This window comes from Leiobunum rupestre, chromosome 2 (genome assembly GCF_980474605.1).
Source record: "Leiobunum rupestre chromosome 2, qqLeiRupe1.1.hap1, whole genome shotgun sequence".
Classification (NCBI taxonomy): domain Eukaryota; kingdom Metazoa; phylum Arthropoda; class Arachnida; order Opiliones; family Sclerosomatidae; genus Leiobunum; species Leiobunum rupestre.
In genome coordinates this window covers 87,823,467-87,847,305 of record NC_143385.1, presented here as the reverse complement: position 1 = coordinate 87,847,305, position 23,839 = coordinate 87,823,467, and the positions used below count along the sequence as shown (strand labels likewise).

Below are 23,839 nucleotides of genomic sequence, written 5' to 3'. Positions count from 1 at the left end.
TAACATTGGTAATATTTATTTTAAATATAATAAAAAAATCTTCTACCGGTCGGGATAGGACCGGGATTACATTTTTAGGAGGAAGCTCTGAATATGGCGATATATCATTAAGTGCCGTGTCAAATAGTTAATACGCCCAAGGGCAAAATCTTCAGAGAAGAGGTATATTTTGGCTTGCCAACTTGTTAGACTTGAAAATATATCGCCAAGATTCAAAATTAATTATTGAACTTGTTTTTTTAAATAAAAAGAAATGTTAATTTAAATCTTTTTAAATACATTCAAAACTTTACATTTCAACCTCGTAGAATCCGACAAATGTATTTAACTCTCATCGCACAATAGCATGACACCTCAGTTACATTAGAAAGCCGGTATTTAAGGTAGACGCTTGTTCTTGTTCTATTTAATCACCGCCAACATTTGCAGAATACGGTTACGAATGGTACTTGTACGCAAAGCCACTTGTCTTGAAATCTGCCTTTAATAAATCTACGCACTTCAGCATCAACGCAGTGTTTGAGCTTATGCATCGCGAAAAGCTCTCAAAATTCCGTATTTTTTCCGAGATATTGTGAAAATATTAGCCTAGCTGATTATTATAATTATTTCTCGAACCAATTCCGATAGGTTGTGAAAATATCCCTGAATTGAGTCCGACTGGTTGTAAAAATGTGCGACCAAGAAACAGATACAAATCTAGTAACTGACGATGTTCGTGATTTAACCGAAGTGACGGGTGGATTTGGCAAATTTCAGAGACGCATATTGTACATTTCGACGATGAGGTCGTTGTGTTTGACATCTCTCTTCTACTCGTATTTTTTCGTGAATCTGAGGGTGCCATTCAGGTGTGAGGAAAATGAAACATTGACAGATTATTATCGTAACTCGAGCGCGAATGAAAGCTGCGTTAGGTCAGCGTACCGGGTCGAGAATTCATCCTCTGGTCAAGAACTGGTCACTGAGGAATCCGTTGCTTGCGAAAGTTTTATTTACGAAACCGACGATGCCGGAACCAGTATAGTTGAAGAAGTAAGCATTTAACACGACTCCTGTGTCGAACTGTATTGTTTTGCAATGCCGGGCAATAGCGGGGTTAGGAGGGTAAAGCAAATAAAATTATTGAAAACTTTTTCTAGAAACAAGGGTGAAACTAGATCTTATCACTCTCACTAAGTCTATAATTATATTCCATAAATATAGTTAATTAGTCGAATTAATTTCTGATAGTTATAAATTAAAGCTAATAGCTTTTGTAATAATAAAAACAATCAATTATTATATAATACTACTAGCCCATAGGATAATTTCCGTGCCACCCTTTTTCTCATAGTCGAACCACCGCAGTAAGGCACCCTCCCCCTTTTACCCATCCGAGAATTACCGTGGCACCCTTTTCCCCATAGTCGAATCACCGCAGTAAGGCCCCTTCAATTTTTTTTCCATGTGATAGTTACCGGGGTACCCCCAGTAAGGCCCTTCCTCCCTCTTTTCGCCATGTGATAATTACCGTGGTACCCACATTTCCCTTTTTCCCATGTGATAATTACCGTGGTACCCCCCTCCCCCTTTTTCCCTTTTGATAATTATCGTGGTACCCTCTCCCCCTTTTCTCCATGCGAGAATTTCCATAGTACTCCCCTTCCTTTCCAATGCGAGAATTTCCGTGGTACCCTTTTCCCAGCAAAAATAACTTAACCCTGTACCCCTTTAAACCCCCTGTATTCAATGGCTGATGCATAAAGGCCACGGGACTAACGGACGCCGAGAGCGCCACGGGTCTTTCAAATCGGAACGACCCCGAAACCCCCCCCCCCCTCCCAACTCCCCGTTTCCGAAACTACCCCATACGATCCCCTTCCCCTCCGAAATTCGCGGCGGAAACAGAGAGAAAATTTCGGGTGTATTGCGTGTTGGGACAAACACGGCCCAAATCTCAGGGGCGACAGATTTTGAGAAAATAGATAGTCGAACCACCTCAGTAACGAAGCGAAAGGCAGTGTCAGTTTCCCTCTGTGCCGCGGGTCGCTTTTTCCTCGCCGCCCCGCCTTTGGCTTCGTGACAGACTAAGCAAACATTCGAGAAAGCTCGGACGTACGACGACGACGACGACGACGAAGACCGACGTACCAAGCGCTCCTTTTAATATATACTAGCCGAGAAGCCCGACTTACAGGCGGGCCCTCAGCTAGTTGTGTGTTTCGATGCACTCCACCCCATTACGCCCCCAACCCCTTTTTCCCATGCGAGAATTTTCGTGGCACCCTTTTCCCCAAAGTAGAACCACCCCAGTAAGGCCCTACCTTCCCTTTTTCCGCATGGGATAATTACCGGGGTACCCCCAGTAAGGACCTTCCTCCCCCTTTTCCCCTTGTGATAGTTACCGGGGTACTCCCCGTTTTTCCCATGTGATAATGACCGTTCCTCCCCTTTTTTCTCATGTAATAATTACCGTGGTACCCAACTCCCCCTTTTTCCCATGTGATAATTACCGTGGTCCGTGGTACACACCTCCCCTTTTTCCCTTGTTATAATTACCGTGGTATCCTTTTCCCCATAGTAGAACCACCCCAGTAAGGCCCTTCCTCCCCCTTTTGCCCATGTGATCTAAGTTTGATAATTACCGCAAAAAATAACTCAAACTCGCAGTCGTTCCAAACCTCCCTGTACTCTTTTAAACCCCCTGTATCCAATGGCTGATGCATAAAGACCACGGGAGTGACGGGACTAACGTACGCCGCGAGACCACGGGACTTTCAAATCGGAACGAACCCGAAACCCCCCACCCCCCTTCCGTTTCCGAAACAAACAGGCCTTCTGATACTACCCCCGCACGATCTCCCCCTCCGAAATTCGCGGCTGCAAGAGAGAAAATTTTCGGGTGTATTGCGTGTTGGGACAAACACGGCCCAACTCTCAGGGGCGACAAATTTTGAGCATTTTTAGAAACTAACATTTGCGTCACTTTAGAAAATTTGTAATAAAAAACTAAAAACCAAATCGGAAATCGAAGCCGACTCGATGCGAAAACGCAAATCGTAGCGCACGTAAAAAAAGGCCACGCGACGCTCGCGCCCGTAACGCGCGCGCGAAAAGCGTCAGAAAATTGAGAAATAAGTCGCAAAATCGGTTGACGAACGTACCACCCAACCAAAAGCTTTTTATTATGTAAATATCCAATGTATTCTAGCGACTTACGGAGTGATTTAAAATTGAAGTCATATTTAATAAAAAATATCAAAATATATAATTTTCAAAGAAATTACTATGAGTACGTTCATTAAAAGTAAAAAAAAACTGACAATTCGTTAACATTGGTTTTAATTTATTGGTAAATATGTTTAAAAAATAAATACTAATGAATAATTGTAAATTTATCTATTAAGTGGGATCTGGTATGCTCTAGAAAGTGGATGATTTCATTTGGCTACTTGGTATTTTCACTGGGCACGTTTGTGGCCTATTTACCAATCGGACAATTATCTGACAAGTAAGTGAACCAATAAATCGATATTATAGGTTTAATTTGTGGTGTGGATGCGGTGAATAAGCTTTACTACATATAATAGGCAGAAGGGTCACCGAGATCTTACATAAATATCATATTTTAGAACATAAATTCAAATTTATGTCGACCCTCTCCAGCGGTACAAAATTAAGGGCTCAAGATTCAAACTCACCGTCTGCCGGTGACCAGCTGATCCATTCCATGATATGGCCCACTTTTACATAACAACATGGTCACATGCAAAAACTGATAACAGATGGATGTTTAGATGGATTTATGGCCATGATTAACAAAGTTAATCGTAAATATAATTTTATTTTATTTCAAATTAATATTTATTAATTAAATTCAGTTTTCTCGTCTATGGTTATTTTTGGCTTCATTCACTCGTCAATTTTACCCAACCGAAATGTTGGAGTTTGTAATTATATTAGTTGACCCGCCGACCAAAATGTTTACCCCAATCCCCCGCATGCTTAGGATTTATTTTAACAATCAGTAGTCAATTAATTAAAAATTGCTTGGTAACGAATCATAAGCTGGATATTATCAAGTACCATAGAACTAGACTTTCAGAACGTCGATAAAACGCAGAGGCGTTTTTAAAACAGATTCTATAAGCCTAGACGTAGCTTTTGCGTGACACTTTTTACACACAATCCTAAGGATTTGTGTGTATTAGTTTCACGTGAAACAATTAGGTGTGATCAGAAGTAACAATTAGGTGTGATAAGAAGTAACAATTAGGTGTGATCAGAAGTAACAATTAGGTGTGATCAGAAGTAACAATTAGGTGTGATCAGAAGCAACAATTAGGTGTGATCAGATGTAACAAATAGGTGTGATCAGAAGTAACAATTAAGTATGACACTGATCGAACTCTTTGTCATATAACCAGAAGAAATAAGTGTGACACTCAACGTCCGACCAGAAGTAACAAATAAGTGTGATCAGAAGTAAAAAATTAGGTGACACTGTTCGAAAGAATCTTCGATGCTTTCAAAAGTATGACTAGAAGTAACAAATAAGTGTAAATACAATTATTTGTGGCCGTGGATGTATATTGGTTGTGATACCGGCGTTGCAGGTTGCTGTAAATAGCTGAAACAAACTTAACACATTAGAAGGATTGTGTGTATTCTGACCGTCGTACGTCTTGTTTCATATCAAGCTTGATTATACACGTTACCTCTTCGCGTTTTCTAGCCTAGGCTTCACCTTCATATAGCCAACCAATCGACCAAAGCATTACATTTACGGGTATCTTTACTAATGAACTAACAAGAATGCCATTATTTAAACTTACATGTAGGAATAATAACTATGTTGAAACGATTTTTAACGACTGAAGCCGGTGACGTTCTTCCTCCCCCCTCTTGTTGTGGCGGGGGGGGGGGGGATTCTACCATGAAAATTTATCAGTTGCGTATTTTAAAACTTCTTTTATTTTTATTTTTGTGATAAATATACGATCATAATTATAATTATGTGCATTAAATCACGTTTTAGAGTTGTAACGTGAGAAAATTTAAAATGTAAATTGTTCTATGAATACTCAGAGTGGTTCGAAATTTTTAATGTCGTTTTTTGGAGCTTTTATACTTCTGTTATTACTAAGGTATTTATAATGTTTACTTTTTAAGGTTTGGAAGACGACCAGTCAATCTCATCGGCCAAGCGCTGATTACCATTGTTACTTTTGTTGCCCCGTTTTCCACGTCTATGGCCATGTTTCTGGTAACACGAGTATTCGTCGGATGTCTCTACGCATCTCTTCAAAGCGGCCTCGTGTCCATCTGTAAGTTGCAAATGGATCATTCATAAGAGGCTGCCATTAGACATTTCAGATACATACCATCATGTGAAAAACCTGTGGTGAAACAGCTCAGGGTGGCTATTCTGTAAACAATCCAAATCGTTAAGAAAATTTCAAATCTAAATGATTTGGATCGGTTTCATTTAGATTGGGCGCAAAAAGCCGTATTCTCTATCCCAAATCACAATCGTCATTTGGATCACTCGAATTCCCTTTCCAAATCTAAATGAACATCATTTCCTCTTACATTACGTCATGTTTTTTTTTCAATCTTTGTGTTTTTTTGGTCATTACATTTGACCGGTTTTCAAGTGGGTTTTCTCAATTGAAATGCGCCTTTCCAAACTGTCAAACCACTGTGTATCTGGGTTACGTGATCGACCGAACCAGCATCTCCCCGGAACACCGTAATAATATTAATAATTATAATTGGCTAGGCTTACACCGACGGCACCACCTTAGGCCCAAGTCATCGAGCGACTTTAAATGCTTTTAAACAGGTGGCCGAGTTACAATGCGTAGGGGTGGAAGCAAGGCCTTCATGCCACGCGAGCCAACAGCTCCCTACACTAACTATACGGTTAACCTCTACACGTTTTTACAAATACACCGGGGAAATTATCAACTTTCTTCCATCTCATCCCGTTAAGGCAACCCAGATCACTCATCCGAGTGGCCAAATGTTTTGAAATCGTCAACGGGTTACTCCATCGTAGGATACGCACCAATGACGAAATTTAATTAGTTCTGGTTGGCCCCAAAGAAATTCGTCATGCCGTTTTGTTCACTCTCCATGATGACGTGACCTCTGGTCACCTGGGACTCTTACGTACTTGGGAACGCGTGCGAGCCCGTTTCTTCTGGCCAAAGTTGCTCAGCCACGTGACTCACTACGTTCAGTCTTACATTCCTTGCCAGAAGCAGAAGACATATCCGTTCAAACCCGCAGGCCTCCTTTAGCCAATACCTCCTACCACCAACCGTTCGCACGTATCGCATTTGATAAGCTGGGATAAGAACAGCTTCAACTGTTCGTTGTATACTGCTCCTTAGCTTCCTCAAAATGAATAATCCCTACCGAAATCAAATATTTTATGCAATTTCCATGACAATGATCCAGTTTAAGACATAAATTTACATACTTCCAGCAAATACAGAAGAATCTGAAGAAATTAACTTCACGGGATAGTAGTGGGCAGGAAACCTGTCAGAAATATGAGTGAGACTTTTCAAACACCGGAAGATTGTACGATGGATCTAGTGGAAAGGGGTCTTATACAAGGTTTTTATCTAAGAATGTTTTCAGACGCGAAATGCGGAATGACGAAAGTATAAATCGCGAATGGCTGGTCTACTGACCATCAAAAGCCATTTTAATTTATTTCCATGTCGATTGTTGTCTAATAAAGGATATCCTTTCACAACAACGGGATTCAACGACTTGAAACATAACAATCGAATTTCCTGTGATGAAAATGGAAAAGAACATTGAAAGTATGATGGCCTGGGTGATATCCGTCATTCTAAGATACCTTAGCTATAGGATCGGATAAAATGGAAACTTTTTATGTGTCCTTGAGCTGTTAAGCGAATTCGACCCCTTTTTGGAAGAAGATCTTAAACTTTATTGAAATGCTGGGAAGGGAAATACTTCTTATCTATCGGCAAAGAATTGCGAAGAATTCGTTGAAATTATGGGGCAACATTTTCTAAATGAAATTTTAGAAGAATTAAAAGAATCAAAGTATTATTCAATAAGTGTGGATTCAACTTTAGACATCAAACACATATATCAAATCTTATTTACAGTCCGATACATTCGGGGATGCAATCCTATCGTTCCATCAAGTTTATTTCAATCTTTTCTCACAAAGCAGAAAATTTGGCAAACTATTGTCAATTTTCTTAAAGAGCAACAAATCCACTATCTAACTACCGTGGTCAGCCTCGAATATGTCTGGACGCTATACTGGATTCGCAAATTGAATGAGTTCGCCAATTATGTCCCCTGTGGTGGGCACAGCTTGAACTTGGTGGGAGTAAAAGCAGTGGAAAATTGTTTAGAGGTTATAAAATTCTTGGACTTTGTTCAATGTCTATATACACTTTTCGCAGCTTCTGTACATCGATGGAATACTCTGACATCTCATTTAGGAAAAAATCATGGGCTAAACGCTTATCCGACACGAGGTGGTCATCCCATTTCGAGAAAATAAAAAAGCACTTGAATCCACCTCCGCTGACATTAATAATAATAATCAGCTAGGCTAATACCCAAGGCACCACCTTAGGCCTAAGTCATCAAGCGACTTTTGAAGCCATTTATTCAGGTGGCCGGGTTACAATGCGTAGGAGGGTGGTGGCAAGCCCTGCATGCCACGCGAGCCAGGATGTGAGCATAAGGCAGAGGGAAAGGAAAAGAAAATGGAATAAATCGAAACGATCTTTCTTGCGATTCTTTGGAACGATATTCTAGAAAGAGTGAACAAAACCAGTAAGATCCTGCAGTCAAAACATGTTGACATCAGTGGCGTAGGAACCAGGGGGTATGGGGGTACAATGGACCTCCCCTGAAATTGGAAAGGGGCGCCAAATTGTTTTAGAAGGGGCGCAAAAAGCCTGTCAATGGGGGGGGGGGTGCCAAATTTAGCATCCAAGCTGTACCCCCCTTAATCCTAAACGTTCCTACGCGCCTGGTGGACCTAATTGTAGCGTTGAAGCTAATTTGATCTCTTAAAACATATTTCCAAGAAACTAGAGACAAATTTTGAATATTGTTATGATAAAAAATGTAAATAACTTTTTAATGTTTTTTAAATAAATTCTGCCTGAAAGAAAATTAGCGGTCAGTGGCGATTTAGAGAAATCTGAATATAGTTCTGGAGACGTGGCCTATCTGCCCTAGCCCACAAATTGAGAGCTTCCCCTCGCTGGACGCAACTTAGGGTATGAATGGTCTCTTAAAGTCTTAACCATCTCTTTACCAACTTAACACGTGGTGGAGGCGCCGGCTTTCCTTGGACACTCAAAATAGAGATCGAATCACATAACATCGGTCCTTCTGATGACAAGCATCCTCTCCCTGCCAAGGACGGCTTACGAAAACTTAAGTGTCGTACACGTCACCAAACCAAAAATACTTTACGCACCCGTTTTGGCAGACGCCGCTGGAAATCGCAATCCTCATTCTGCACGACAATCCAACAAATATCAGGGTAAACATAGGAAGTTGCTTAACAAATACAAGAAGCAAGTCGCCGTTCTTTGCGACGCTAACGCAGCGCAATTATCCGGTAATTCAACAGATATCGCTTGGAACAAGGCATCGTAGGCGAAGAAAGGGGAGTCTTTTAGTTTGGTCAAGTTGATAGGGGTGTTTTTTTTAAACCCAAATCCTGGAATCCACCTCGCCGGCTACCACTTTGTAAACCTCGCACTCAAAACAGTGTCCTTCACGACGACACCATTTCATCTGTATCCAGTTGATCTAAATCCGAACCTGATTCGTCTATATCTATCCAACCTCCGATCCAACAAGTATTATATCTTGAATCGCAGGCTATCGAGGACGGCTTCAATAGAATCTTCGTCCTCTTCACTTGATATTCTATTCTGGCTGCAGACCATCCGAAATTGACTCTTTAAGTTACTCGTTTTCACCAAACCAGCACCCTACACCCCCCATTAATTGACGATCGTACTCTCAAAAAAAACAAACTGGTAATTGCAAACTGAGGCTACTTCCGCCATAGCGGCTGAATCACTTCAAGGCGCAATAACACAACTACAGACTACAATCAACACTTACAACACCTATTTTTCGAGGAACTGCCGACTCAGCGAATGGTTGACCTGGTTTGAACATGTCTGCAAAATAAATGGTTGGGGTAACGTAAAGAAAAGGGAAATACTGTGCGTTGCCTTGGAAGGTGACGCCAAGAAATGTCTTTGCCCTTAATTGATGGGTTTAAACGGAACTCAGAGACCTTGGGACTATTGGAGAACCGTGTTGAAGAATACATTTCGTAACTTGCTCATATCCGACGGTTACAACGAAATATTTTATGATGTTTTACAACTTTGCTGGGATGACTGACAACGACAAACTACGACACCCATTGCGAGGCCTTCAACCCCACTTAATTGAGAATATGATCGTCATGAATCCGACTTCTCCCTCTGATTTTCTTGAAAAACTTCAAAGGCTAAGTCGTGCTTCCTTAATGACATTACGCCCTGACTATCCTTTTAATCTCTTCACTCAGGGTCACTTACCAATAGTATAACCGAACCCCCTATCTGTGATAAATAATCCTCAACAGGCTATGACCCCTGTATTTGGACCCATTCTTTTCCACCTACTCAACCATACACCAACTTTAATGCCGTCAATCCGTACCAACTTTGAGTACCTTCCAGATTTTTACAAACATCTCCAGCTCCATGTTTAAGCAATGGTCAGCTCACCAATGCCCTAAACAAAATGACAGCAACATTGGTTCGTATAGAGAATAATCTCCAACCATCACGACTCCATATTCCTTAAATGACAAGTCACACCGATACGGGGTCACCCATCTGTTATTCATGTGGACGTTCGGGTCATATCCAAAGGAATTGCCGGTCTCAATCTCGGAACCAAAGATACACCGCACCTCAACCGGAACCCCTTAATAACGTTAATTCCTTGGACAAGACTCGCCACTTACCATTAACATATGACTCCCTAGCAGACTGAACATCTGAAAATCAACGACGCCCCCCTTCCCAAATATCATATTAGGGAAACCCCTTTTGGAGGGCATAACGGTTCTGCCTGATGACACCAACGAAACCAGATGTTATACGACTTTTTCGTTATAAACCGAACTTTTAAATGTACCTGCCATTATAAATGACAAATGTATTTCTTTGACAATTGACACTGGTTCCCAATCAAATGTGATTTCAGAGGCAATTTGCTGATAGTATAAAGCACATAGAACTCCTACACCACCACTTCCTATACGGGTTATTAATGGCGATTTGGCACAGTCTACGGGAACTGCTACATTGCAAAATAAGGTTGACACTCAAACGTATCTCTTCCAAGCACTTGTCATTGACGGATTTTCATTCGAAATTATCTGCGGCCAACCAGACGGGGCCTCTCTGACCTAGCCCAGAAATCGAGAGCTCCCCCGCTGAACGCCACCTAGGGTATGAATGGTCTATTAAAGATTTAACCGTCTCTGTATTAACTTAACAATATGTAATGAAGGCCAATGAGATAACCAGACTCGGATTATAGTGAAGTGAATAAAAGGGTAAAAAAGCGAAGTGCCTTAGTGCCCGTCTTACAGTACATGATGGACCAGAAAAAGAAACTGTTTTACACAAAGGTGAAAATTCAAGGTGGTAACATTCCTCCCAGCTGTGGACTGTCTGATCTCAGAACTGACAAACTCAATGAATGAAATCTCGACAAAAAGTGTGAGCATCTAGCTACTGTTTATCTCAACGACGAAGATCTATTATATGAATGCCTACATCTCAAGCACTCTATAAGTTCCGATGAAAATTGCGCAACTCTTCCCGAATTATACGAAAAACATGTTTCTGACAACAAGAAATCTCTATTTCAGAATGTGGAAATTGAAATAAGAATCTTTTTGTGCATGATGGTAACAAATTGCATAGGGTAACGTTCATTTTCTACCTTAAATCTCACAAAGAATGATCTTCTAAGCGCAATGGGACAGCAGCGTTTTAACTGGCTTACATTCATTTGCATTCAAAATGACATTCTTAAGAACATCGATTTCAATCCAATTATTAGTGAATTTTGTACAAAGAAAATTCGCAAGCGATTGTGAGCGTCATCGTTTTTGAATTATCACTAGGATACTCAACAATAATTAATCTAAAAAGAAGTTTCAATAAATTATAAAATGTTTTATATTTCATTTAATATACGGTATTGACCTAATTATGTTAGTATACCATATTAAAAATAACGACATTTGTTTTATTGTAATTTTTTTAATGAACATGCTGTTTTGTAAAAAAAATATATTGCCCAATGGGTTTTAATTTATTTTAAAATATATTTTTATTTTCTACTCGGCAAATTGGTTTTGCACATGCGCCTCCACAGCTGTAAAGACGGCCCTGACTATTTGACTTAGGATTGTGTCGTTCCTTGGGTATTAGCTTATCTGATTATTATTTGATTTTTAATAGTATTGAAGTATAAATAATTCAATAATGAATTAATGACATGTGGGAATTGGCAAATTTAGTTGTGAATATGTTTTCTTTTAGATATCGAATGTGTTGGACCAAAGTACAGAGAATACGTTGTGTTTCCTTTCACTGTCATGTCGGGTGTTGGTATAATGCTGATGTCCTTGGCAGGCTGGCTAATTTCAAAATGGCGAACATTCATGTTCGTGTCATCGATTCCAATTCATTTACCTTATTTATTTCTACTTTATTGGTAAACAATATTAACTATTGATATCAATTTAATTCCAATAGTGCATCAAAATATCTCGGTTCAATATTTCTAGGTTCGTTCCCGAATCCACAAGATGGCTGCTCTCAACAAAGCGGTACGACAGGGCTCGAGAACAAATCGTACAACAAGCCGAATTGAATGGCAAACAGATCAGTGATATCGACCACGTCATGGCGAAGCTAATTGAAAAAATAGAATTAGTAAGAGTTACAGTTCACATCGAATTTCATGGTTCAGAAGACTAATATACAATCATCTATTTGAATATTTAGGACGTTAATTCCGAAAAGGCCACATTTTTCGATATTTTAAGAAACCCACACCTTCGAAGAACTGCGGCTATAATATACTTCACATAGTATGTAAAATTATTTAAATATGATTAGGTTGTCGAAAGTACCCCCGCCAGGAATTTTTAACACACACGCCCGGTCTCATTTAGAGGCCTCCCATCTATATATTTTAATTTAGAAATGCCCTATTTTAATGAATTTTATTGACTATGGTTAAAATTTTAAAATTTTGACACTAATATGTTAATATAAAAGTTATCTTCGGAAAGATGACATTTTCTTCCCTAGCAAATTAATTAAAGAATGACATTCTTCGATTAGAGCTTTTACCAAATTCGCAACTACTAAATTAGGGTTTTCTTTTAAACAATTCGACAAATCCCGATTAAAGGACATCGTAGCCAGATTTGAAAGTCTAAATTATCCCATAGTTGTTCGTAGACGTGTTTCTATTCTTTCCAGGGAACTAAAACCTCTTTCTGAGATAGTGTTTGCCACAGGAAGGCATGAAACAACCTTGTAGTACTTTACAAGGTCAGGGAAGCCATTTTCCTTGGTCATTAAATAGTGGAAACAGTCGCTTACGCTGTAAAATTTTTTGGGGATAATTAGATTTCTCGCAATTTTAAATTTGGTTTTTTATGGAATCAAGATCGAAATTAAACCTATCGTATGTGTTACAATGTGTTAGGATATCAGAGTTAGGTTCAGACGCCATGATACCTTTATATAGACCAGAGTTTTCATTTCAGAAATAAATTGGTCTATTAATTCGAAATAGGTGGTCCTCAGCTGGTCTATCAGGGTTTTAGCTTCAGTGACCCTGGTCCCCGTTGTACTTGTTACCACACTATGTTTTTATCTCCTGTTAGGGATAATTTTACGTGCCGTAAAGCTAATAGAATCAAAGCGTTCAGAGTTTCTACACTCTTCTAAGGTCTTGACAGTAGCTTGGCAAATGGCAACGGCTTCCGTAAAAATAACTTTGGAACTTTGTAAATATTCCGACAGGGAATTAAAAAATAATATAATAATATAATAATATAATATAATAAAACGGGTTTTTGTGTTGCCGATGCCAGGGCTTATTCAACGCGGCAACCTCTGTCAACTCTTAGTCATGTGTCCTGTCTATATCATGTTACTGGAGTACACTACCAAAGGCAGAAACCACAGAGTTCGCTGCCTTTGGTAGTGTACTCAGGTAATATTGATTTCGAGTATAGGTGCTTCAAAAGAAAATGTTTTGAAAGGCCCATTTAGGACTCTTGGAAATTGGAATTGAATGGTATTTCTTTTTTAGAGGACTAGATGACCAATTTTTAAAAATAAATTAAATTTGTGTTGGGTTTTCAACTTGATATATTAAGATTATGCCAGGATGAAAATAGATTTTAATGTTATTAACATATATACAAATTAATTACCCTAAATATAAACTGGAGATACCGACATTCTGCCACTTGCTAGTCTGTCGTGAGAGGGGGCGAGCGTGCCTTTACATTATCATATCTTGTGTCTGTAGAGACCCTATCGCCCTCTATTGACATAAATTTAAATACGATAGTTTATTTATTATACATATCATTACCTTCCCTCAAAATATTTGTTTCGCGTTAAATGTTCATAAAATGTTCTAATGATATTAAGTGTCCGGATCATAACGCTTTGGTGGTCTTCGTTGACGGTCAGATCTTCTTAACTGTACTGAAGATCCAGGGTCAGGGTTTGGTGGATTCTGGACATTTCGTGGAGGAAGTCGAATTGGAAACGGTACTACTCGTGACGGATGAGAGGGCATAACGCACATCGGAGGATGGTCGTTGCGTTCTTCGATGACTTCAGTGTCTCCAGGAAAATACACATGTGAACGTTTCTTAGTTGTGGTTATTGGCGTCGATTCAGAAATCTGTTGAGGAGCAGGTTTAGCGTCGTGAGATTCAACAGTCCTTTGTCGAACTTGGTTCTGGTGCCTTCGTATAACACCTTCTGGAGTTTGTATTAGGAACATCATGTTGCCCAAACATTTGATTATTTGGCCTTTAAGCCAACGAGGACCTTTACCAAAGTTTCTAGCAAAAACATAGTCACCAGAGTTAAAAATAGATTGACTACGTGATGGTGAGGTCTTGACCTGAGATTGATTAATTTGATCAGTCGATTCACGACAAAGATTGCGGTTGGTAATTGGGTTGAATAAGTCAAGTTTTGAGCGAAGTCTGCGGCCTAGCATGAGTTCTGACGGAGAGAGTCCTGTTGAATTTGGAGTTCTACGATAATTGATAAGGATTCGTGCTATACGCAACGGAAGGGGATCCTTATGAAATTTCTCTAATCCGCGACCAATTATATTTAATTCTTCAGATGACTCACCGCTGATTTTCTTGAGAGATGACTTTACTATTCGAACCGATCGCTCAGCCTGCCCATTTGATTGGGGATGATAAGGTGCTGAGGTAAGGTGTATAATGCCGTTGTTATTGATAAAAGTTTTAAACTTTTCACTAGCGAAACAGGTACCGTTGTCCGTAACAAGAGTTTCCATAATTCCATATCTTGCAATGTTGTCTCTTAAAGCATCTATGACAACTTCAGTTGATGTTGTGGAGGTAATGGCTATCTCGATCCATTTTGAATAGGCATCGACGATTACTAGTAGGAATTTACCTTCCACTGGACCGGCGAAGTCGGCATGTACACGCTGCCAAGGAATTTGTGGTTTGGGCCATGGAGAAAACGTCTGGGAGGGCATGATAGCATTCTGAGAACATATTTCACAGCGACGAGAGAAATCTTCAATGTTTCGATCTATACCTGGCCACCAGACCGTATTTCGCGCTGTAGATTTCATGGCAACGATACCCTGGTGGGTACTGTGTAATTCACGTAGAATGTCATTTCGAAGGCTGGTTGGGATGATCACTTTGTTTCCAATTAATAATATATCGCGTAGAAGTGATAACTCGTAACGTCTGTTATAAAAGGGGCGTATTACTGGATTATGTTTCGACGTGTCAGGAAAACCATTATGGACATAGTGTATCACTAACATCAAAGTACCATCATCAGCTGTAGCTTGTTGAATACGGTCTAAGCTAATTGGACCGGTGTCGATGTTGTTTAACAAAAGGACCTGTTCTTGAGGAAGTGGAGGTTCGTGGATCTCGGTTGGCAAGGGAAGTCTGCTTAAGGCATCCGCGTTAGCGTGACAAGTTCCTTTTTTGTATTTGATTGAATAATCGTATGCAGATAACATCAGTGACCATCTCTGTAATCGCGCTGCAGCAAGCGTTGGAGTGGGTTTGTCTTCGGAAAAGATAGTTGTCAACGGCTGGTGATCCGTAAGTAAGGTAAATTTTCTACCCAATAGATACTCCTTGAAGCGGGTTACTCCGAAAACTAAGGCCAAGGCTTCACGTTCAATTTGTGAATAGTTTCGTTCGGCTGCACTTAGGGTGCGGGATGAAAATGCAATAGGCGCTTCCTGACCATTAATCACGTGGGAAATAACGGCTCCAATACCTACAGGTGAAGCATCGCAAGCGAGCTGAACTGGTTTAGTACCATCAAAATGAACTAACAAGTTAGAATTCTTCAGAGATTGTTTGGCACGGTTAAATGTTTCTTCATGGTGGTCATTCCAAATCCAAGGTTGAGATTTGGTCAATAAGCAATATAGAGGTTCTAGATGAGTCGCGTTGTTTGGTAAAAATTTGGCGTAATAGTTTAACAATCCTAAAAATGATTTTAGCTCAGTTACTGATGTTGGTGAAGGAGCATCGAGAATAGCTTTTAGTTTTCCGTCCTGAGGTCGTAGTCCATTTGCATCAAGGTGGTGTCCAAGAAAATTTATTGATGACTGTAGGAATTGACATTTAATTTTATTTAATTTTAAACCGGCTTCTTCAAGTTTGGATAAAACTTCATCCAATGTCGTTAAGTGCGCTTCAATTGACGGTCCACCGAGCAAAATATCATCTTGAAAAGGTGATACATTTGGACAGCCTTGAAATAAAATTTCCATTTGACGCTGAAAAATTGCGGACGAGGAGGATATACCGTAGGGTAGTCTATTATATGTGTAGAGTCCTTTCGTTGTGTTGACTACTACTAGTGATTTAGAGTCGTCGTCTAAAAGTAACTGACTATAAGCTTCTCTGAGATCTAGTCTGGAAAATATTACACTACCAGCAAGCTTTGCGAAAATGTCTTCTGTTTTAGGAAGGGGATACTTTTCTGCATTGATAACTTTATTGGCTGTTACTTTATAGTCCCCGCATATCCTAATTTCACCATTGTTCTTCTGCACGGGAACAATTGGAGCAGCATACTCAGAATACGGTACAGGTGTAATAATATTTTCTCTTTCTAGTCGAGAAAGTTCATCTTCTACTTTTGACTTTAAAGCATATGGAATTGGACGAGCCTTAAAAAATCTAGGGTGCGCATCAGGCTTGACATACAGTTTCACTTTGACTCCTTTTAAACAGCCCGTACCGGAAGAAAATAGATGAGCATGGCTTTCCAATATCTTATCAAGTTGAGCCTTTACTTGAAAGCCAATATTTGCGGTGTGTTGAATTTCGTGAGAAACTGTTTTAATTTTGGGCAATATTCCCAATGATGAAAAAAGCCAAGACCGGCCACAGAGGTTAGGACCGGGGCCTTCAAAAATTACGAGAGGGAGAATACAGGTTTTAGAGCCATATGTAACAGTGACCAATGTTTGGCCCAAAGTGCGTACTGAGTGTCCAGTGAATGAAGTGAAATTATCATCGAGTGGTTGAAGATCAGAAACGTTAGAAATTATCTTTGTATAATTTGAAGAAATCATGGAATGTCCTGATCCAGTATCCAGTTCCATTGTAATAGGAGTTCCATTAATAAAGCATTTAATATATATAGGGGGCGGTGGCTGGTTAACTTTGGAACATTTAGCTACCGTCTTGGATTCATCAATGTGATAGAGGCCATATTCGTTGTCATAAAAAGTGTCTGCACTATTTAAATTATCACTTGGTTCTGAATTGGAAGGATCTGGGAACACTGCAGCACCTTGAGTACTCTCGGTGTAGGAACTATTTGAATGGTGTGATTGGCAATCATGTTGATACGCATTGATATGGTGAGAATTTCCTTTATTAGAATTGGATCGTTGAAAATTTCCACGTTGAAATTGTCCACCTCTATTTGGATATTGATTTTGTCTACCTCTATTTGGGTAATAATTTTGTCCACCTCTATTTGCATATTGATTGCGTGGAAACTGTGATTGGTGTTGGTGTCTGATACCACGGCACGCCTTGTTAATGTGACCAATTTTTGAACAGTTATAGCAAACGGAAGATTTGAAAGGACAATTCCACTCCTCGTGAGTCGTTTCAGTGCATCTAATACAAGGTTTAAATTGCCTATGGTTTTGATACTGACTACTTACTCGGTTGATTTCTAATCTGATTGTTAAATTGATTTTGAAAATTTTGTGAACCTCTATTTCCAGTATTAGATCTTCGAGACTTATGAGTTACTGACATTTTGTTTATTGGAAGAGATTCCTGAGGGCTCTTCAAGTTATTGGTGTCGCGAGCTGCGGACTCCAAAGATTGTGCTAAGGCAACTGTTCTTGTTAAATTCAAGTCTTCTTCAAATAATCGTTTTTGCATATTTTCGTCATTGATACCACAAATAAATCTGTCTTTAATCATTTCTTCTAATGAAGCTCCAAAATCGCAATGTTCAGTCATTTTTCTCAGTTCTGCTAAATATTGTGATACGGTCTCACTTGATTTTCTATCGCGCTTATAAAAATTTGATCTCTCCACAATTTTCCTTGGTGATGGACTAAAATGACTTGCTAGTGCTTGGATTAATTCTGCGTAAGATTTTGCATTGGGTTTATCGGGTGCGACTAAATTACGCAGCAAAGCATACATTTCCTTTCCAATAACTGAAACTAATATAGCTCTCTTCGTGATTTGTACTTCAGCATTGATATCCGGATCCAAATTATCTTTGATTTTACATGCGATGAAATGTTGTTCTAGGCGCTCATGATATAATGTCCACTGCTCAGTTTTAGGATCAAATTCGTCAAAATGGGTTTGTTGTGCCATGGCTATGCTATAAATACTTTTCTTGATCTATATTACTATTTCAATGAAATGTCGGTGCTTGTTTTCTTAGTTTAATTTTTTTTATGAATCTCAACAGTCTTCAGGGATTTAAATATTTGTATTTCGAAAGGCTTACGTTTGTCTCCAGTGGCACATGTTATGTTTGACATTTTAGGCTTAGCTTGTTTCTTGATATTTTCTTTCTTATATACTTTTATATTCTCTGGCATCCCATCTCCGTCGCCAAATGTTGGGTTTTCAACTTGATATATTAAGATTATGCCAGGATGAAAATAGATTTTAATGTTATTAACATATATACAAATTAATTACCCTAAATATAAACTGGAGATACCGACATTCTGCCACTTGCTAGTCTGTCGTGAGAGGGGGCGAGCGTGCCTTTACATTATCATATCTTGTGTCTGTAGAGACCCTATCGCCCTCTATTGACATAAATTTAAATACGATAGTTTATTTATTATACATATCAATTTGAAAATCATTTTCGGTCACATTTGGAGGTCCCAGAGGGTATTTTTAAAATACGCCTAAAATTTTTCAATATAAGAATGTGCCTACTTGTGCCAACTGCTGACGGGGGCACTGGCTGTCGATATTGAAGGGAAACAAGTTAGTTGGTTTTCATTTTCAGTGGCAACTAAAGACTAATTAGTGCATAAGAAAATGTCGTACACATTTTGATGTAGTTCAAACCAAGGAACACCAATTGTTTATTTTCCACAATGAACAGTGTAATTATTGAAAACGCATAACATTTATTTTGTTCTAATTGTTGTTAGAGAATCTTTAAAGCAACTTGCAGCTGCTTTTCCGTATAACACTAACCAAAAATGTTATAACCCGAGGAGGAGCTCCACCGATTTATTAGTTTAACTCCGTGAAGAAAATTACTCTTAACTCTGTGAAAAATACTTAAATACTCTACAATCTCTGTTGATAAACGAAATTGTTTTTGCTCGAAAAATTTATGTTTTTGAAAACTATGATTTCAAGAAAAAATTCAATTTCTTTTGTACGTTATACATGCCGGGGGACACAAGCTGCCAAAATTTCATCGATTTCGGAAATTATTTTCACGTTATTCCAAAAATTAATTTTCACCGCTAGGTGCTGGAATTAATTTGTCAATGGGAAACTTGTCGATATTATGATACTATCGACATTGCGCCCTCTGGAAGCGAGTCAAGATTGGTCCTCTTCCCGAGGTGTCTGTACAACCCAGTCAGAACAGGTTCTTTCTTAAGCGATAGTTCCCCCAATCCTCGCAAGGTAGCCCGACTAAAATATCTTAATTTTTCACCGCTAGGTGCTGGAATTAATTTGTCAATGTTAAACTTGTAGAGCGTCATCGAAAACATAAGAATATCATTGGTTCGAAAAAATTAAACGATTCACTGAAAAACACGACTTTAAAAATGACAAGTTGGGCTAGCTAAAAACGTAATGGCATATTGTCATAAATTAAATAACTGTTTGTTGGAAAAAGTCGGATAATTGTTTAAGTTAAAGGTTGGGAAGACACAATGATTAAAGAAGATATCTTTTTTCCAAATCCGTACCATAAATTATTTCCAAAAAGAATCAGAAAAATCAATTTATTTAACAAAATGCGATGAAAATTATAAGAATGGTTCAAATATTCCACCATCAGCTGCGATACCAGCTTGAGCGCAAACATTCAAGTTGTCAAAAGCATGTTGAATCATTTCTGGGGTGATTTCTCGCCAGGCGCTTATAATTCGTTGACGAAGTTCTTCTTGTGTTTCAACGGGAGTGGCGTAGACCTTATCTTTAATGTAGTCCCCAGAAAAGAAATCCAACGGCGTAAGGTCTGGTGACCTTGGTGGCCAAAGTATCGGTCCGTTTCTCCCTATCCACCGTTGCTGAAATTCGCTGTCGAGAAACGCGCTCACATCTCTGTGGTGATGAGGCGGGGCTCCGTCTTGTTAAATCCCCAACCTGGCTGGTTGGGCAAATGGAAGTTCGTCGAGCTGCGCTGGTGATTGTGCAACGATAATAAAACGTTGCGGATAAATTGAGGTTCGTTATCCACAGAATTCAGCAGCCAGTTGCAGAAGTCCAGCCGTCTTTGAGAGTCTCCATCTACTAAACCTTGGTGGAGCGTAGCTCTGTAAGGATGGTACTTATGTGCACGTAATATTTTCCACACACGTGTTTTACTACACCCCAAATCAGCACTTGCCACGGAACAACGTTTAAGTGGGTACGCTACAAAGCACGCCAACACCGGGTTCTCCAAGTCGTAATTACGCTGACCAACACCTCGAAATTAGGTTCTACATTACCATACTGCAGAAAGTCATTGCATTAAAGTGACAAATGTATAAACCCTGAATAAAAGGTGCGTTTGACGAAATGTCTGTCTCATGGGATAATTGACAATTTTAATAAATGTTGGAGAAATGGAAAGTTATCGAGAAAAAATTACCACAGTACAATTACAACAAAAATAATAAAAATTTAAGGAATACACATTTAACTTTTTCAAGTCATGTTTTTCAGTGAAAAATTCGTTTAATTTTTTCGAACCAACGATATTCTTATGCTTTCGATGATGATCTACAAGTTTCCCATTGACAAATTCATTCCAGCACCTAGCGGTGAAAAATTAACTTTTGGAAAAACGTGAAAGTAATTTCCGAAATCGATGAAATTTTGTCAGCATGTATAATTTCAATTTTCTAGAAAACATAGATTTAAAAATAATTTACATTTTCGAGCATAAAAACACCCTGTATAGGTACTGTTTAATATTGTTACTGATTTTGGTTAAATAAGTGTTTTCATAAAATTGCCTAGGAGATGGTATACTGTAGGAAGGGACATGTCACTGTTTGTAGTCTTTGTTTTTCATTGATTTTTCGGGAAACATGTTTGCCAGCTTGTTGACGTACATTCATGCGAGTCGCGCCGACGGTTTTAGATCTGGAACGTACTGAACTGAACTAACATCGAAGACTGAGGGGAAATTTTCGTAAGGAGGCAAAATAAAATAGCCGGATTTTATGAAAACACCCATGGACAGTAAATTAAGAGGACCGGTTTTCGATCCCTTCCACAGTGCAATTTATTTCTCCCCCCGTATCAATCAGCTCGATAGACTCCGAGGGAGTTTTGCAAGGTCGTTTTTTTGCGCTTTATATTTTAGTAATTTTTGATTCAATAAAAACTATCAACTGATATTTAGTATATCATATTTAATCTATAAAAACGTGAAATATACCTTTTGGAGTAAAAATGTACTTTGTGCCTATCCTTTTTCCTTTTTAACAATATCGTCCACTCTTAGCGATACTTGGTTTTTTTTTCAAATAACCTTGGCCGACTCCCTTAGTGTGATTGGTTTACGAGGGCTAACAACCAGGCTTTTTACCGATCCTCTAAAATCTACTATCCATGAAACACCTATTGAAAAGATGTTTATTGTAATCAAGGATCCTATATGTTAGAAGGATATGAGGCGAGGGACGAAAAATGGCAGCGCCGTCGCGTCGGTGGGTCATGCGAGATAGAGAATCCGTCTTTAGATTCCGTCAAGGACAAAACATGGAGGAAGCGCCGCCAAAATTTGTCCTTGAGGGAATAGAAACAAGACGTCCCACGTTTAGAGGCTCTCTTAATATCGACGGCGCTGTCAGCGTTTTGAAAACACGGGCTGGCCGGAGGGCTACCTATCCTTCTAACATATCGGATCCTTGTTGTAATTTACGAGGGTAATAAGACGGTGGACGTGTTAAATTCGAGAGACTAGGACTTGAATAGCAACGCCGCATTCCCTGTTGCAAATATTCGACAATTATTAAGTCCCCGAGCGTTAGCATATCAAAACAATTATCAGACCTATTACACTAAATTGGACGAGTTGAAGAAAACGACTTTTATCGTACCATGCAGGTACTTCACCGAAGCCGACGGTTCTAGAACTGGACAGTACTGAACTGAACTAACATCAAAGACTGCGGGGAAACTTTCGTCGGGAGGGGAAACTTTCGTCGGGAGGGAAAATAACATTGCTGGATTTTAGAAAAACAGCTATTGAAATTTTTTTATTATAATTTACGAGGGTAATAAGACGCTTTAGTCCCATTCGACCGAAATCCCATTCGACCGAAGGCGGTTTTTGAGGTGTCCCATTCAACCGAATTCCGCCGAAACGTGCGGTTTTATGTGTCCCATTCGACCGAAAGCTTTTATGTGTCCCATTCGACCGAACGCTTTTATGTGTCCCATTCGACCGAACGCTGCTATATAAATTGGCTTTTGGAATGAGCATGAATTATATTTTTATCTTCACCTAGTCAAGAAAAGTAACTGAACCAAAACTGAAATAGTAAACTTAACCAACTCTAACTTAACCTAACCTAACCTAACCTAACCTAACCTAACCTAACCTAACCTAAACATGGATCTTCGATAGTACAAACCTTATAAATAAAATACCAAATCACCCCGCCAATTGGGCTACATTTTAAAATTCTTTCGGTCGAATGGGATTTCGGTCGAATGGGAATAAACGAATAAGACGGTGAACGTGTTAAATTTGAGAGACTAGGACTTGAAGATCAACGCCGCATGCCCTGTTGCAAATATTCGACAATTATTTAGTCCCCAATCGTATGTATATTAAACCAATTAGACCAATAAAACTAATTCGGTCGAGTTGCAGAAAACGACATCTATCGTACCATCCAGGTACTACATCAAAGCCGCGACCATTTTTAAATGAATGTTAACGGCTTTATTGGCCTTTTTTAGTTCATTAATAACAAATACAATTTGTGCATGTTAAATACAACTTTCGAAACGGTGAAATGATCGTTTTGAAAGTCAAATTAAGAAACGCGTCGAGTTGGGTTGAACGATGCCCCAAGATTTCTAACACTAGCGTTAACAATATTTCACCCTTTGAGTAGGTAATAAAATGCTTCGTTTCAAAAATCAATTAAACAAGAACGGATATACTTCAGGGGAACTTGTAAGCGGTTCAAGTGTATTTTCCATGTTGTTTTACCAATTTTTACATTTATTTTGGTTAGACTTAATTTTGACCAAGGGCAACACAATTACCAAATTATCGCAATTTTGGACGACCATTAATATACTTATGAAAAATACTGCACAAAAAATGTGAAATCTGAAATAAGTACCTTTTTTATACTACTAATTCTTATTGATCAAAACTACATTACATAGTACTAAAATAACAAAATAATTTGAATAATACGAAATTACGTATTTAAAAATAATCTGTACATTATGATTAACTTATATAATAATATTTATGAATGTGTTGCATTCCTTTCAAGAGATGGCGCTCTAGAACTTTAAGGGACACCAGTTTCACGCGCTTGTTTCGTATCTGCTACCACGTGGTAAATCCACGCCGAATTTTTTCAAACGCCGGTTTGGCCCTTTAAATCAAGATGAAGCGTTAATATTTTCTTGAATCAACTTCGATTTTTTAAGCAATACATTACATTCTTTAACAGCTGTACGATAATTTTCATCAATCATGGTCTTACTATGACGATTTCAATGGAAGGAGGCTCTATTTATGCAAAC

At 38.9% G+C, this 23,839-nt stretch overlaps 1 protein-coding gene across 1 annotated transcript; it reads left to right on the top strand.

Moving 5' to 3' along the window:
* Positions 1–652: 652 nt before the first annotated feature.
* Positions 653–12,185, top strand: LOC149960248 (organic cation transporter protein-like). The gene is made up of 6 exons (XM_090167424.1): positions 653–1,035; positions 3,390–3,493; positions 5,155–5,309; positions 11,631–11,805; positions 11,879–12,026; positions 12,099–12,185. Exons 1-6 carry the CDS (start codon positions 673–675, stop codon positions 12,183–12,185), a joined length of 1,032 nt encoding a protein of 343 aa, XP_090023550.1. The 5' UTR covers positions 653–672.
* The last annotated feature ends 11,654 nt before the right edge of the window (positions 12,186–23,839 follow it).

Excerpts from the sequence above, each read along its gene's own strand:
- LOC149960248 (XM_090167424.1), top strand. The coding sequence starts at position 673 with ATGTGCGACCAAGAAACAGATACAAATCTAGTAACTGACGATGTTCGT. Across the intron at positions 11,806-11,878 it reads TATTTATTTCTACTTTATTG|GTTCGTTCCCGAATCCACAA; the intron begins GTAAACAATATT and ends CAATATTTCTAG. Across the intron at positions 12,027-12,098 it reads TAATTGAAAAAATAGAATTA|GACGTTAATTCCGAAAAGGC; the intron begins GTAAGAGTTACA and ends TTGAATATTTAG.